The sequence below is a fragment of the Oratosquilla oratoria genome, unplaced genomic scaffold, assembly GCF_046742065.1.
Source record: "Oratosquilla oratoria isolate Oo_2021 unplaced genomic scaffold, ASM4674206v1 SCAFFOLD45, whole genome shotgun sequence".
In the NCBI taxonomy this organism is placed as follows: domain Eukaryota; kingdom Metazoa; phylum Arthropoda; class Malacostraca; order Stomatopoda; family Squillidae; genus Oratosquilla; species Oratosquilla oratoria.
In genome coordinates this window covers 6,351,987-6,365,209 of record NW_027467710.1, presented here as the reverse complement: position 1 = coordinate 6,365,209, position 13,223 = coordinate 6,351,987, and the positions used below count along the sequence as shown (strand labels likewise).

Here is a 13,223-nt window from a genome sequence, read left to right as displayed (position 1 = left end):
AATAGGCAAGAATTGGTTTACCAATCGGGTGGTCGATGGAATGGAATAAACTTAGTAACCACGTAGTTAAGCGCCTGAAACTATCAGTTGTTTTAAAAAACGATTAGACAACTTTATGGATGGGGACGACAGGTGGTGATGGATACGGAGCTGCCGTAGTGTAGGCCTTATGGTCATTTGCAGTCTCGCTTTATTTCTTATGTTCTTACTCATGAGTGGATGAAGAGGGAAGGCCACCATGTAAATGAAATGGTAGGGGTTAGTCCCACTTCAACTGTCGGGCCATGCTGTGGAGGTGTGGTGTGTTGCCACATTACTTCTGACTCTGACAGTGGGTGAAGCAAGGATGGCCCTTCATTTATAAGGAGCTAAAATATTTTTAAAAGAGAAACAAAGAGTGTGGGAAGGGTATATACCTTGGTTGGCCTTTTGGTATACAGAGATGGGGTTTACTCCAAACTTGAGTATGCAGTAATGGTGTAGTCATAATGCTTAAAGAAATGTATAAACATAGCATATACAAAGGGTGGCAACCCAGAGAATCCCATGATGGAATGATGAGACAAATGAGGAGAGACAGAAAAGCACGACTTCCTGCATTGAAAGAGTGAAGAGAGTTGATATGATATTTAGATAGGGAAAAGGAATAAAAAAAGGACGAATGATCTGCTGGCATAGGATGAAAGACCAACAAGAAGTCATAGTAAAATATTAGGGGGGGGGGGTCTCAAAAGATGTTAGGAAGTACAGCTTTCCACATAGATGTGTGGATTTGTGGGATAAGTTGGATAAAGAAATCCATTCCAGCAACATAAATAGATTTAAAGTAAGTTGATAAATGAAGACAGACAGGACCCAGTGAGCACAGCTCCAACCCTGCAAACTAAAAGTAAGTAAATCCAGAGAGATAAAATATATGTAATTGATGTTTTTTACAGGATGGAGGATTGGGTAAACTTAACATTCCCTTGCTGTCTGACATCACCCACATAATATCCAAGGACTATGGTGTCTATTTAGAAAATCAAGGTGTGGCTCTCAGGTATGATAATAATATATACCATATATATGTATGTGTGTATTTACCTAGTTGTATTATATGGAAAGGGGAGCCATGTTCGTGGTTACCCATTTTTGTATCTCACAAGATCGAGTTTGTTCTTAAATTCTTGTATGGTGTTTCCACACACTATTTTTTCATACAATGTGTTCCATATATCTATCACTCTGTATGGGAAGCTGTTCTTTTTCAGGTCTCTTCTGTAGTTATCCTTTTTGAGTTTCTTTGCATGCCCTCTTGTTTTTCCTCTGTCCCACTTTAATAAGTCCTCTCTATCAAGGCATTCTTTTCCTTTCATAATTCTGTAGATATGGGTAGTAGGTCTCCTTGTTCTCTTCTTTGTTCTAGGGTCAGCAATTCCAGTTCGGCCAGTCTTTGTTCATATGTCAGGTTAAGTGTTGGGGCCATCTTTGTCGTTCTCTTTGTATTCTTTCTAATTTTCTTATATTCTTTTTTTTTGTACTGGGTGACCATATCAGCGATGCATATTCCAGTTTTGGCCCTATCAGTGTTTATAATATTTTCTTAATCATTTCCTTATCCAGGTATTTAAAGGCCACCTTTACTGATCTTAACAAATTGTATGTTTCTCCAACTATTTTATTTATATGTTTATCTGGTGGCATGTCTGGTGATGTGTGTGAGTGATGAAGTAATAGGGGTAAACCTGCTTCAACTGCTGGCCCTTGCTGTGAAGGTGCTTTGTATCAGACCAGCAACTGCTCCATGAGACTGCCTGACACTTTCAGCCTGGCCCATCAATGTACACATTGACATCACACAATCCTGACTCTGTCCCACATTCACCACAAACTATTTAATGTCTTCATGCTTAATATTTCCCACATGCTTGTTGTACTTTAAACACTTTGTCTACACAGCCTCATAAGCCCCCACTACCCAGTTACCCTCTCTGTACTGTTCATAATTCTTATGATCAATGACAAGTACTAGCTTGAGGTAGTGCTGCAAGGTGGACAGCTAAGTTGCCTATTCTCAAAACCTGTTAACCCCCTCATCTCTGTCATAAGGTGCAGCCATGAGGGGTTGACACCCAAGTCTGGACTAGGCCCAAGATCTTTCTTTTAACTTGAACTGTATTTCTTACATTTTTGTGCTTGTGGAAAGCTGGCAATTGGCAGCTGCTTTCCTCTCCCTACCACTGAGTCGGTGACATAGAAAGAGCCCCCAGACTGATACACCACACAAGAGTCCAAAGGTTCTTCCCAGAGAAATTTGCAGGAGATTACAGGAACCATTGCCAACCACCATGGGGCTGTGGATTATCCATTAAGTGAAACCTAAGGCAATGATTGATTGACAATCAACACATACCCATTCAGCTTACCGACCATACTACTAAATTTATTACATTCATTCTGGTTTCCCTTCCCTTTGTACAATGGAACTGTAAATGCTCTCCTCTAATCCTTTGGGACACTTCTTCTGTGAGGTGCACATAGAACAATCTTTTTAACTCCAGTACAATTCAGTACTTCATTCCACATGACAGACACCCAGTCCAGATGCTTTTCCATCCTTTTTTGTTAATGTTGCTTGTACCTCCTCTTTGGCAATGGCTTAGTCATTCTTCAGTTATAGTTATTCTCTTAACATCTCTCTTTACCATGATCAAAGTCTGCAATCCACAACTTTTCCTTAACTTCCATTAACAACTGTCCTTGTGCTCTCTACCCTACTCACCTTGTCACTTTTATACCATACCATATGCCAACAGCCTTTTCCCCCTTACAAGGGAGGTAGCCAGAGTCAAAGGCATAAATCCACTACTACCCATTTCATCCCCACATACTCCACTCTCACCCACCATCCCTCCCTCCTTTCTTGGCTCCCCCTGGATGACAGGTCATTCCTGCATCTCCCTCATAATCCCCTGAGTCAGAAGCAGTGTAGCAAGGCACAGCACACCCACAGCAAAGTCGCTTCATTAAATTTAAAAAAAAAAAAAAAAAAAAAAAAAAAAAAAAATCATTCATACATACTCCCCCACCCCACCCGTATCTTATGTTTTCTCCCTTCCTTCCTCAACATTCTCCTCATCCCCAATGCCCCTTGTACCCCATCCATCCATCTCATCCTTGGTCACCACCTCATGTTTACTTCCTCCACATCTGCCTACCATACCTCTTTTACTAATCTTTCTTCACTTGTTCTTTCCATGTGTCCAAACCATCTCAATACTATTTCATCCACCCTATCTCCCAACTCTTTCCACCCCTGCTCTCCTCCTCGCCATGTTTCATACTATCCAACCTAGTAACCCCTACCATACTTCTCAGGCATTTCATCTCGAGCACATTTAAACTCCAGAGAAAAAATCCTTTTTTGTTCTTTTCAAAATTTAGATAAATATCACCTCAAATGTGACCATCTTTTGGCCTCCCTCACCTTTGAATACATTTCCATCCTCTTTATACCCTGTCTGGGGTATTGGCTGCATGTTGTGGCAGATTAGTATGCAGTTGATACTTTAGGGTCTATATGGGGTGCTCCTACAGACCAGAGCCACACATTTCGTCTGTGATAGAGGAGGACTCTGTTCACAGATAAATGATGAAACTTTTATTATACTGCTACTGTCCCCTTGTTGCTGTCCTGTACCATTTCTCTGAATTTAATTTCCTTGTTTCGCCTACCCTGTAGTGGTGGGGAAAAGAATGCTGCCATCAAGTATTCCCACTTGGATTGTAAAAGGGGAGAAAAACGGGACAGGGATTGGGACCAGGCATCCATCTCCCTGCAGCCCTACAGGGGACATTCCTAAAAAAAGTAAAGGCATAAAAGGGTCTAGGAGTTTTCCAACCAGCACCCTAAGGTTTGGGTCTTTTGATGTGCGTGGCTGTGGTACAGATGAGAGTAAAAGGGAAGAGATGGATGTGTTGGCTTTGAGTGAAACTAAGATGAGAGGGAAGGGCAAGTGTGAGTTTGGGAGTGTAGTTGGGAGGTTCTCAGGAGTGAAGAGAGGGCCAGAGAGAGAAGGGGTGGCTATACTAGTAAGTGAAGAGATAGGTAAATGTGTAGTGGAGTGGAAGGAGGTTTCTTCAAGGATAATGTGGTTGAAGGTGAAACTGGTAAAGGATATGTTGGTTTTTGTAAGTGCATATGGGCCTAGTAGTGAGAAGAGTGTAGAAGAAAGGGAGGCTTTTTGGATAGATTTAAATGAGTGTATAGAGGGATTAGGGAGGAATGTCAGTGTATTAGTATTGGGAGACCTTAATGCTTAGGTAGGAAATGAACCAATTGACGAGTTGGGAAATGTGGAGTTCCAGGAAAGAATCATAGTGGAGAGTTGATGGTGGAGATGTGTCTAGAAAGAGAGTTGATTAGGAAATACAGTGTTTCGGAAGAGTCAAGCATAAGTACACAAGGGAGAGGGTGGTGGATGGAAGGGTGGTAGATAGAGCGTTAATGGACTATGTAGTGGTAGATAGGAGTATAATAGGAAGAGTTAAGGATGTACATGTTCTAAGGGGAGAGAGTGGGGAATATCAGATCATTTTTTGGTAGAAGGAAGTTGAGAGTGGAGGATAGATGGAGAAAGAGGAAAAGGACAAAAGGTAGGGAGGTGCTTAGAGTGAACTGCTTAAATGAGAAGGAAATGGAGGAGTACAAGAAGAAGCTGAGAGAGGAGTGGGAGGGAGTGAAGAATAGAGTAGAACTAGGAGTGGAAGAGGAATGGGGATGGTTCAAGGAGGGAGTCAGAGTAGAGTCCTGGAGTACTGGAGGAGTGCCTGTATAGTTCCACTTCACAAGGGAAAAGGGGACAAGTGTGATTGTAGTAGTTTCAGAGGGATTAGCTTGTTAAGTGCAGTAGGGAAGGCTTATGAGAGGATCTTGATTGAGAGGATTAGGAGAGGAACAGAAGGAGTAATTGGCAAGGAACAGTGTGGATTTAGGACAGGTAGAGGTTACGTAGATCAGATTTTTGTGGTAAGACAGATATGTGAGAAACCTATAGGAAAAGGTAATGATGTTTTTTGGGCTTTTATGGATCTGGAAAAGGCTTATGACAGGGTAGACAGGAAGGCATTGTGGGAGGTTTTGCTGATATACAGGATAGGAGGAAAGCTTCTAGAAGTTTTTACAAGAGTAGTAGAGCATGTGTCAGGATTAGAAATGGAGAGAGTGAGTGGTTTGAGGTAAAGGTGGGACTTCATCAGGGATGTGTTATGTCACCCTGGCTGTTCAACTTATACATGGATGGGGTAGTGCGAGAGGTAAATGCAAGGGTGGTGGGTCAGGGATTGGAGATGGTTAAAGAAAATGGAGAAAAGTGGGAGGTGAGCCAGCTGTTGTTTGCGGACGACACTGCGCTTGTAGCAGGATCGGAGGAGGGATTGAGGAAGTTGGTTACAGAGTTTGGAAGAGTGTGTGAAAGAAGAAAGTTGAAGATAAATGTGGGTAAAAGTAAGGTGATGAAATGTACAAGGGGTGAAAGTGGCAGCAGACTGGAAGTGAGCATTAAGGGAGAGCGACTGGAGGAAGTGGATAGTTTTAGATACTTGGGTGTGAATGTGGCAGGAAAGGGTGGAGTGGAGGTGGAGGTAGATTGTAGTAAAGTGTAATGAGGAATAGACATTTGGGAATGGATGCTAATAGGAGATTGTATGAAGGAGTGATTGTGCTAACAGCACTTTATGGGGCAGAAACATGGAACATAAGAGAGGAAGAGAGGAGTTTGAATGTGTTTGAGATGAGGTGTCTGAGAAGTATGATGGGGGTTACTAGGCTGGATAGAGTGAGAAATGAAGATGTGAGGAGGAGAACAGGGGTGTTAAGGGAGTTAGGAAATAGGGTTGATGAAAGAGTATTGGGATGGTTTGGACACATGGAAAGAATGAATGAAGAAAGACTAGTAAAAGAGTTATGGAAGGCAGATGTGGAGAGAGTGAACATGAGGGGGCAACCTAGGATGAGATGAATGGGGTGAAAGGGGCTTTGAGGAAGAGGGGAATGTTTGTTGAAGGACGGAAGAAGACAGAGGACGGGTGAATGGAGAGTGGTTGTATATGGATGATGTTGTGATGCATGGGGTGGAATGGATGGGGGTGAGGTAGTATGTGTGAGAAAAATTTGAAGCAGCCCAAAGGGATTTCTCCCCGTCTTCTCCTTTTCTGCATGAGGGGATGGAGAGGGAGGGGTCGCCGATTTAATGAAGTGGCCTTGCTGTGGATGTGCTCTGTCTTGCGACACTGGCTCTGACCCAGGGCAGTGGACAAGATGCAGGGATGACTCATCATCCAGGAGGTGCCAAGATAAGAGAGAGGGTGGAGGGGAGTGGAGTGTATTAGGGATGGAATGGGTGGAAATGGTTTTTAAGCCTTTTTCTTTTTGGCTACCTCCCTTTGGTATATGTATGTATGTAAGTTCTGGTATATTTGTTGGTATTAAACTATTGGAGTGGATATTTGTTTTGCTCTTTAGGATTTGTATGGTAGAAACTTGACAAAATTGTGTCTGGATTTTTGACAGAGGCCTCTTCATTATTGATGACAAGGGAATCTTGCGCCAGATTACCATGAACGATCTGCCGGTTGGCAGATCTGTAGATGAAACACTACGGTTGGTTCAAGCCTTCCAGTTTACCGACAAACATGGAGAAGTTTGCCCAGCAGGGTGGAAGCCTGGAGATGACACGGTAAGGCTATAGACTAGGGGTATGTATTTGTTTCCATAAAAAATTCTTGTTTACAAATATTTTTAAACCAGCATCACTAAGCATCATTAATTAGTGGTTTTATTCTATAAGCCAGTAGTACAAAATCACTAAAACAATACATAAATGCATAAAACAAAAAATTTAAATAATAATCCGTCTGGGGTATTGGCTGCATGTTATGGCAATAGCATGCAGTTGATAGTTTAGGGTCTATATGGGGTGCCCCTACAGACCAGAGCCACACATCAATTTGTCTGTAATAGAGGAGGACTCTGCGCTCAAAGAAATGATGAAACTGTTATTATACTGCTACTGTCTCTCCGTTATGCTGTCCCCCACCTCTTGTTGCTGTCCTGTACCATTTCTCTGAATATTCATTTTCTTCTTTCACCTACTCTCTGGTGGGGGATAGCATACTGCCACCAAGTATTCCCACTTGGATCGTAAGAGAAGAGAAAAACAGGACGGGGATTGGGACCAGGCATCCCTCTCCCTGTAGCCCCACAGGTGACATTCCTAAAAAAAAATAAAGGCATAAGAGGGTCTAGGGGTTTTACAACTAGCACCCAAAGGTTTGGGTCTTTTAATGTGTGTGGATGTGGTACAGGTGAGAGTAAAAGGGAAGAGATTGGTAGTATGTTTGTGAGAAGAAAGATGGATGTGTTGGCTTTGAGTGAAACTAAGTTGAGAGGGAAGGGCGAGTGTGAGTTCGGGAGTGTAGTGGGGAGGTTCTCAGGAGTGAAGAGAGGGCAAGGGAGAGAAGGGGTGGCTATACTAGTAAGTGAAGAGGTAGGTAAGCCTTTTCCATATCCATAAAAGCCCAAAAAACCTCCTTACCTTTTCCTATAGCTTTCTCACATATCTGTCTTGCCACAGAAATCTGGTCTATGCAACCTCTACTTGTCCTAACTCCACACTGTTCCTCACCAATTACTCCCTCTGTTCATCTCCTAATCTTCTCACTCAAGATCCTCACATAAGCCTTCCCAACTACACTTAACAAGCTAATCCCTCTGAAACTACTACACTCACACTTATCCCCTTTTGCCTTGTAGAGTGGAACTATACAGGCACTCCTCCAGTCCTCCAGTACTCTACCCTCTCTCCAACAAACATTAAATAACCTCATCAGCCAGTCCACCATCACTGTACCTCCAATTTTTAGACATTCTCCATGGCATCCATCCAGACCAGGTGCCTTACCTGCTTTCATCATTTAAACATCTGCCTTCACTTCATCCTTCCTTATTTTTCCTCATTCATCATGGTCATTTTCTTAGCACTTCCCACTGCAACTACCTTTCCCTCCCTATCCTCCTTCACATATAGCAACTCCCTAAAATACTCTGCCCATCTTCCTCTTACTACCTTCTCTTACATTATCATCTCTCCATCTGCACCTTTTACCATTTCTTCTCTACTTGATTTGCCTCCTCTTCCTCTTAATTTCTTTTCAAAAATTTTTTTTAATTACTTTCAAAATTTTCTCTCATACTCTTACCCCATTTCACATCTGCTCTCCTCTTTGCCTCCTTTACCTTGTGCTTTACAAGTACAATGGCGAGCCACAAAACTGATTCCAAATATCAAAAATAAATCATACGAAAATCGACTAAAACACACAAATCTATTTTTCCTGAAAAAGCATAGACTTGGAGGTGACTTGATACAGGTCTTTAAGATTCTAAAGGGAATTAACATCAAAGGTGACAAAATTTTCACAAATTTTCTCAAACTGTCCGGAAATAGATTAAATTTGGAAGTAGGTAGAACAACTTTGCCAACCGTGTAGTTAATGAATGGAATAAACTTCCTGCACAGGTAGTGCAATGTAGTTCAGTTCGAAGCTTTAAGAATCATTTAGATAAACACCTAAGCAAGATGCTGTAATGATTATAATTTATTTTATATTATTTGTTTTTGTTTTGTTATCATTTGTCTGATTTTCATTTATTATTAGTTATATATCAATTTATTATTTACTCTTTACCTGTTTGTTTATTATTTAACTATACCTATGTATTTTATTTATTTACATTACTATAGTTTTTATTTATTATTTTATTATGATTTTTTTTTTTTTTTTTTTTTTTTTTTTATCCGACCTAGATATGGACCAAAAGGTCTCCTGTCGGCATGCTCCGCCTTTGTAATCCTTTACTTCTCTTTTCTTTGTACCTCTCATATGACTCCCTCGTCCTATTTTGTAACCAATCTGTGAAAGCTCTCTTCTCTTCGTCAACCTTCATTGTTTCCTCATCCCACCACTCCCTACCCTTCCAATTCCTCCTGCCCTTCTTGTTCCAAACACCATCTTTGCACACTTTGTGACTCCCTCCTTGAACCATCCCCATTCCTCCTCCACCCTCAGTTCTACTCCATCCTTCACTCCCTCCCACTCCTCTCTCAGCTTCTTATACTCCTTTTCCTTCTCATTTAAAGAGTTCACCCTAAGCACCTCCCTCCCTTTTGTCCTTTTCCTCTTTCTCCATCTATTCTCCACTCTCAACTTGCCTTCCACCAAAAAATTATCTGATATTCCTCCACTCTCCCCCCTTAGAACATGTACATCCTTAACTCTTCCTATTATACTCCTATCTACCACTACATAGTCCATTAATGCTCTATCTACCACCCTTCCATCCACCACCCTTTCCCATGTGTACTTATTCTTGACTTTCTTCCAAAACACTATTTGGTATCATCAACTCTCTAGACACATCTCCACCATCAACTCTCCATTATGATTTTTTCCTGACTCCACATTTCCCAACCACTCCATCAATTGGTTAATTTCCTACCCAAACATTAAAGTCTCCCAATACTACTACATTGATGTTTCTCCCTAATCCTTCTATGCACTTGTTTAAATCTATCCAAAAAGCCTCCCTTTCTTCTACACTCTTCTCACTACCAGGCCCATATGCACTTACAAAAACCCACATCTCCTGTCCCAGTTTCACCTTCATCCACATTAACTTTGAAGAAACCTCCTTCCACTCCACTACACATTTACCTATCTCTTTACTTACTAGTATAGCCACCCCTTCTCTCCCTGGCCCTCTTTTCACTCCTGAGAACCTCCCAACTACACTCCCAAACTCACACTCTCCCTTCCCTCTCATCTTAGTTTCACTCAAAGCCAACACATCCATCTTTCTTCTCACAAACATACTACCTATCTCTTCCCTTTTACTCTCATCTGGACCACATCCACGCATATTAACCCCTTCCATACGGTGCCGCACACGTAGGCGTCATGAGGAGCAAGTGGATTCGCGTCGCTGCCATATCGGCGTCTTGATTATATTTATTGTAGTCGCCCCTGTGTTTTTACATTCTCCCTAATCTGCTCTTAATCCCATTCTCTGTGGTTTTCAAAATTCACGGGTGAAAGAGAGAACGATCGCTATAAGCCGTGACTATATTTTATGATGCGAGTATTATTATGACACGTATGTCTGGCATTGGCTGCTGCCCGCGAGATTTAAGTCCTGTAGTGAAGTGGTTAAAAGACCCAAACCTTGGGTGGTGGTTGGAAAACTCCTAGACCCTTTTATAAAAAGTCTTTACTTTTTTTTTAGGAATGTCCCCTGTGGGCCTACAGGGAGGATGATGCCTGGTCCCAATCCCTGTCCTGTTTTCCTCGCCTCTTGCAATCCAAGTGGGAATATTTGGTGGCAGCATTCTTTTTCCCCACAACAGGGTAGGCAAAAAATAAATAAATAAATAAATGAAATTCAGAGAAATTGTACAGGACAGCAAAAAGGGGTTGAGGGACAGCATAACAGAGGGACAGTAGCAGTATAATAAAAGATTCATCATTTCTCTGTGAGCAGAGTCCTCCTCTATCACAGACGAAATAGACCCCAAAGTATCAACTGCATGCTACTTTGCCATAACAACATGCCACCAGTACCCCAGAAATTAAAAAAAAAAAAAAAAAAAAAAATCAATTTCCACATAGTCAAACCTCGAAAGCCCGGACTAATTGGGGGGAAGGGTGGTCTGGTCATGCCAAAAGTCCGGTTATCAAAAATATTGCCCTAACACCCGTAGATTTTTGTAGTGGTATACATATAGGTAGTGTATATGGCATAGAAACACACAAGAATAATACTCTAACAATGTAATAATAACTGCAATACAGGCATGTAAATGTACTGTATATACTGTGTACTGTACTGTATTTTTTATTATGTACACTGTAAATATCGGAAGGTATGCACGCGGGACAGTGGTGGCGGGCAGGGCTGCCGCGTTTTCTACACTGCCGTGTAGAATGGGAGTGTTGCCATACCGGGGCATACATTTTTCTCAGGCGTGTGCAGACTTTCATAGCAAGATATACTTGTCAAACTTTGACAAAATGTTGGTTCTATTTTTTTTTTATTCTTGAATGTATATAAGCCCCCCATGACCTAACGTATTCAGTAAGATATAAAAATTATTTTTTTATATTATCGCTAAAAGAAAGCTGAAACTTTAGCGTAAAATTTTTTCTACACGGTAAAAACGTATCTTTTGGGATATAATATTTGATGTACCATTTATTATTTGATAACTAGTTATGATTTTTAAACAAAAGTGAGTTTTTGAATGTTTTTAACAGCCCGCTGATATGTAGAAAAAATTTCCCCGTGTCCTTGTGCAGTTGCCACATGCCGCTATTTTACTATGTTTTGGCACAAAATTCTACGAAACGGCAGCCCTGGTGGCGGCTTGACTGGGCCGGGTTTGAGTACATATGTACGGCCGTCGCTGCCACCTACCAGACAAATAGGGAACTTTGCTTGAAAAGTCCGCCCTTTGTTCATTTCAACCGGTCATACGAGGGTCCGGGCTTTCGAGGTTCAACTGTATTTACCAAAAAGTCCACAAAAACTATTTATAAACACGTTTTCCGTTGTAAGTGTCCGACTAATATGAGTGACTGTACATTGATTTGAAACATCATAAATATAAAATTCCTTCACTGAAATTCTAACGAAGCTTCCCCGAAAAGTATGACCTCGTTCAACCCGCGTGAGGAGCGAAAAATAGTCTATAGATGTTCTGCCAAACTTTTGCACGCATATCACGACAAAATTTACCCAGTTTCTCCACTTCTAGGCTAAGGTGAATCAAAATAAGCAAGATTTGTTTATATTACATCAGTTTGAGTTGATTTAAGCAAAAAAAAAAAAAAAAAGATCTATTTTGGCTCCGACTATGTATGGGTTAATGCCTATCCCATCTTGGCACCTCATGGATGGAGTTCTTCCACCACACTGAATTGAAAGCAATTCAGCAGGGCATAACACTTCTAGTAACCCTAAGATACTTAATACCATAACTATTCTTCTTTTCAGTTTATGAATATAAATTATGCAGCAACTGAGGAATGGTTAAAACTAATACTTTATTTACAGATCATTCCTGACCCAGCAGAAGCATTGAAGTACTTCAGCAAGGCTAACCAGTGAAGCTGATGCAAGTAGTATTTCAGCTTTTGATTCTCTACCACTAAGTATTTCAGCGGCTTTGACCCATCGTTTTTCACTCATATTTCCAAAATAATCATACACATCAGCATGGTATATTAGCACAGCCTAATTCACACCCAGCCATAATTTTTGACGTTATAGTGTATTCACAAGTGTATTTAATTACGGTGTTTACTCTTGATATTGTGTGTGTCATAGCCGACACCCGTGAAGTAAATCGAACAAGTGAAGTTGGGATACACGAGGTAGTTTGTGATGACGTCACGACTTCACCTGTTCGATTTACTTCACGGGTCTCGGCTACGACACACTTAATATCAAGAGTAAACGCCGTAATTAAATACACTTGTAAATGCACTCTTAACGTCAAAAATTATGGCTGGGTGTGAGTTAGGCTGTGCTAATATATCATACTGATGTGAATGGTTATTTCGGAAATATGAGCGAAAAACGATGGGTCAAAGCCGCTGAAATACTTAGTAAGTTTTTGAGTTTTGTGTTATGATTTCTCTTACATCAGCCTAAAATAAAAATCAAGGAATATGTGGAAGGTGCTCCGTAGTTGTTTGCCAGGCATGTTGGAGTGTAAAATTGGGCATGATTATATTTGGGACCTATAACGATGAAAGTAGTAGTAGCCTACTGGATTTAAATGCTGCCCAAGATACCATGGCTGTCATTGTAACCACATCCAGATTTCTCTTCAATCAAAAAAAGTAACAAATATCTACAACAGTGCAGTGATATGCATTCATGATTTATATATATATTTTTTTCTTTCTTGTAATGTTAGAGATATGACCAGATCCTTATTTGATACATCCAGAACAAGCATTGTTGGTCAAACTTACATTTGCTAAGGTCATGTACCTACTACATTTCAATTGGACCCAATTTTGTGAAGGCATTCCAGTCTTGCAAGTATGATAGTTTTTATATTGTAATATGCAAGTGAGGAAATTTTTTTTCATGTGAAGAATAAAAATTTACTTTGGTT

At 40.8% G+C, this 13,223-nt stretch overlaps 1 protein-coding gene across 1 annotated transcript; it reads left to right on the top strand.

The window, feature by feature from the left end:
* Window positions 1-891: 891 nt before the first annotated feature.
* Window positions 892-13,223, top strand: LOC143023168 (peroxiredoxin-4-like). Its single transcript, XM_076181689.1, has 3 exons — window positions 892-1,042; window positions 6,554-6,719; window positions 12,152-13,223. Exons 2-3 carry the CDS (start codon window positions 6,600-6,602, stop codon window positions 12,203-12,205), a joined length of 174 nt encoding a protein of 57 aa, XP_076037804.1. The 5' UTR covers window positions 892-1,042; window positions 6,554-6,599; the 3' UTR covers window positions 12,206-13,223.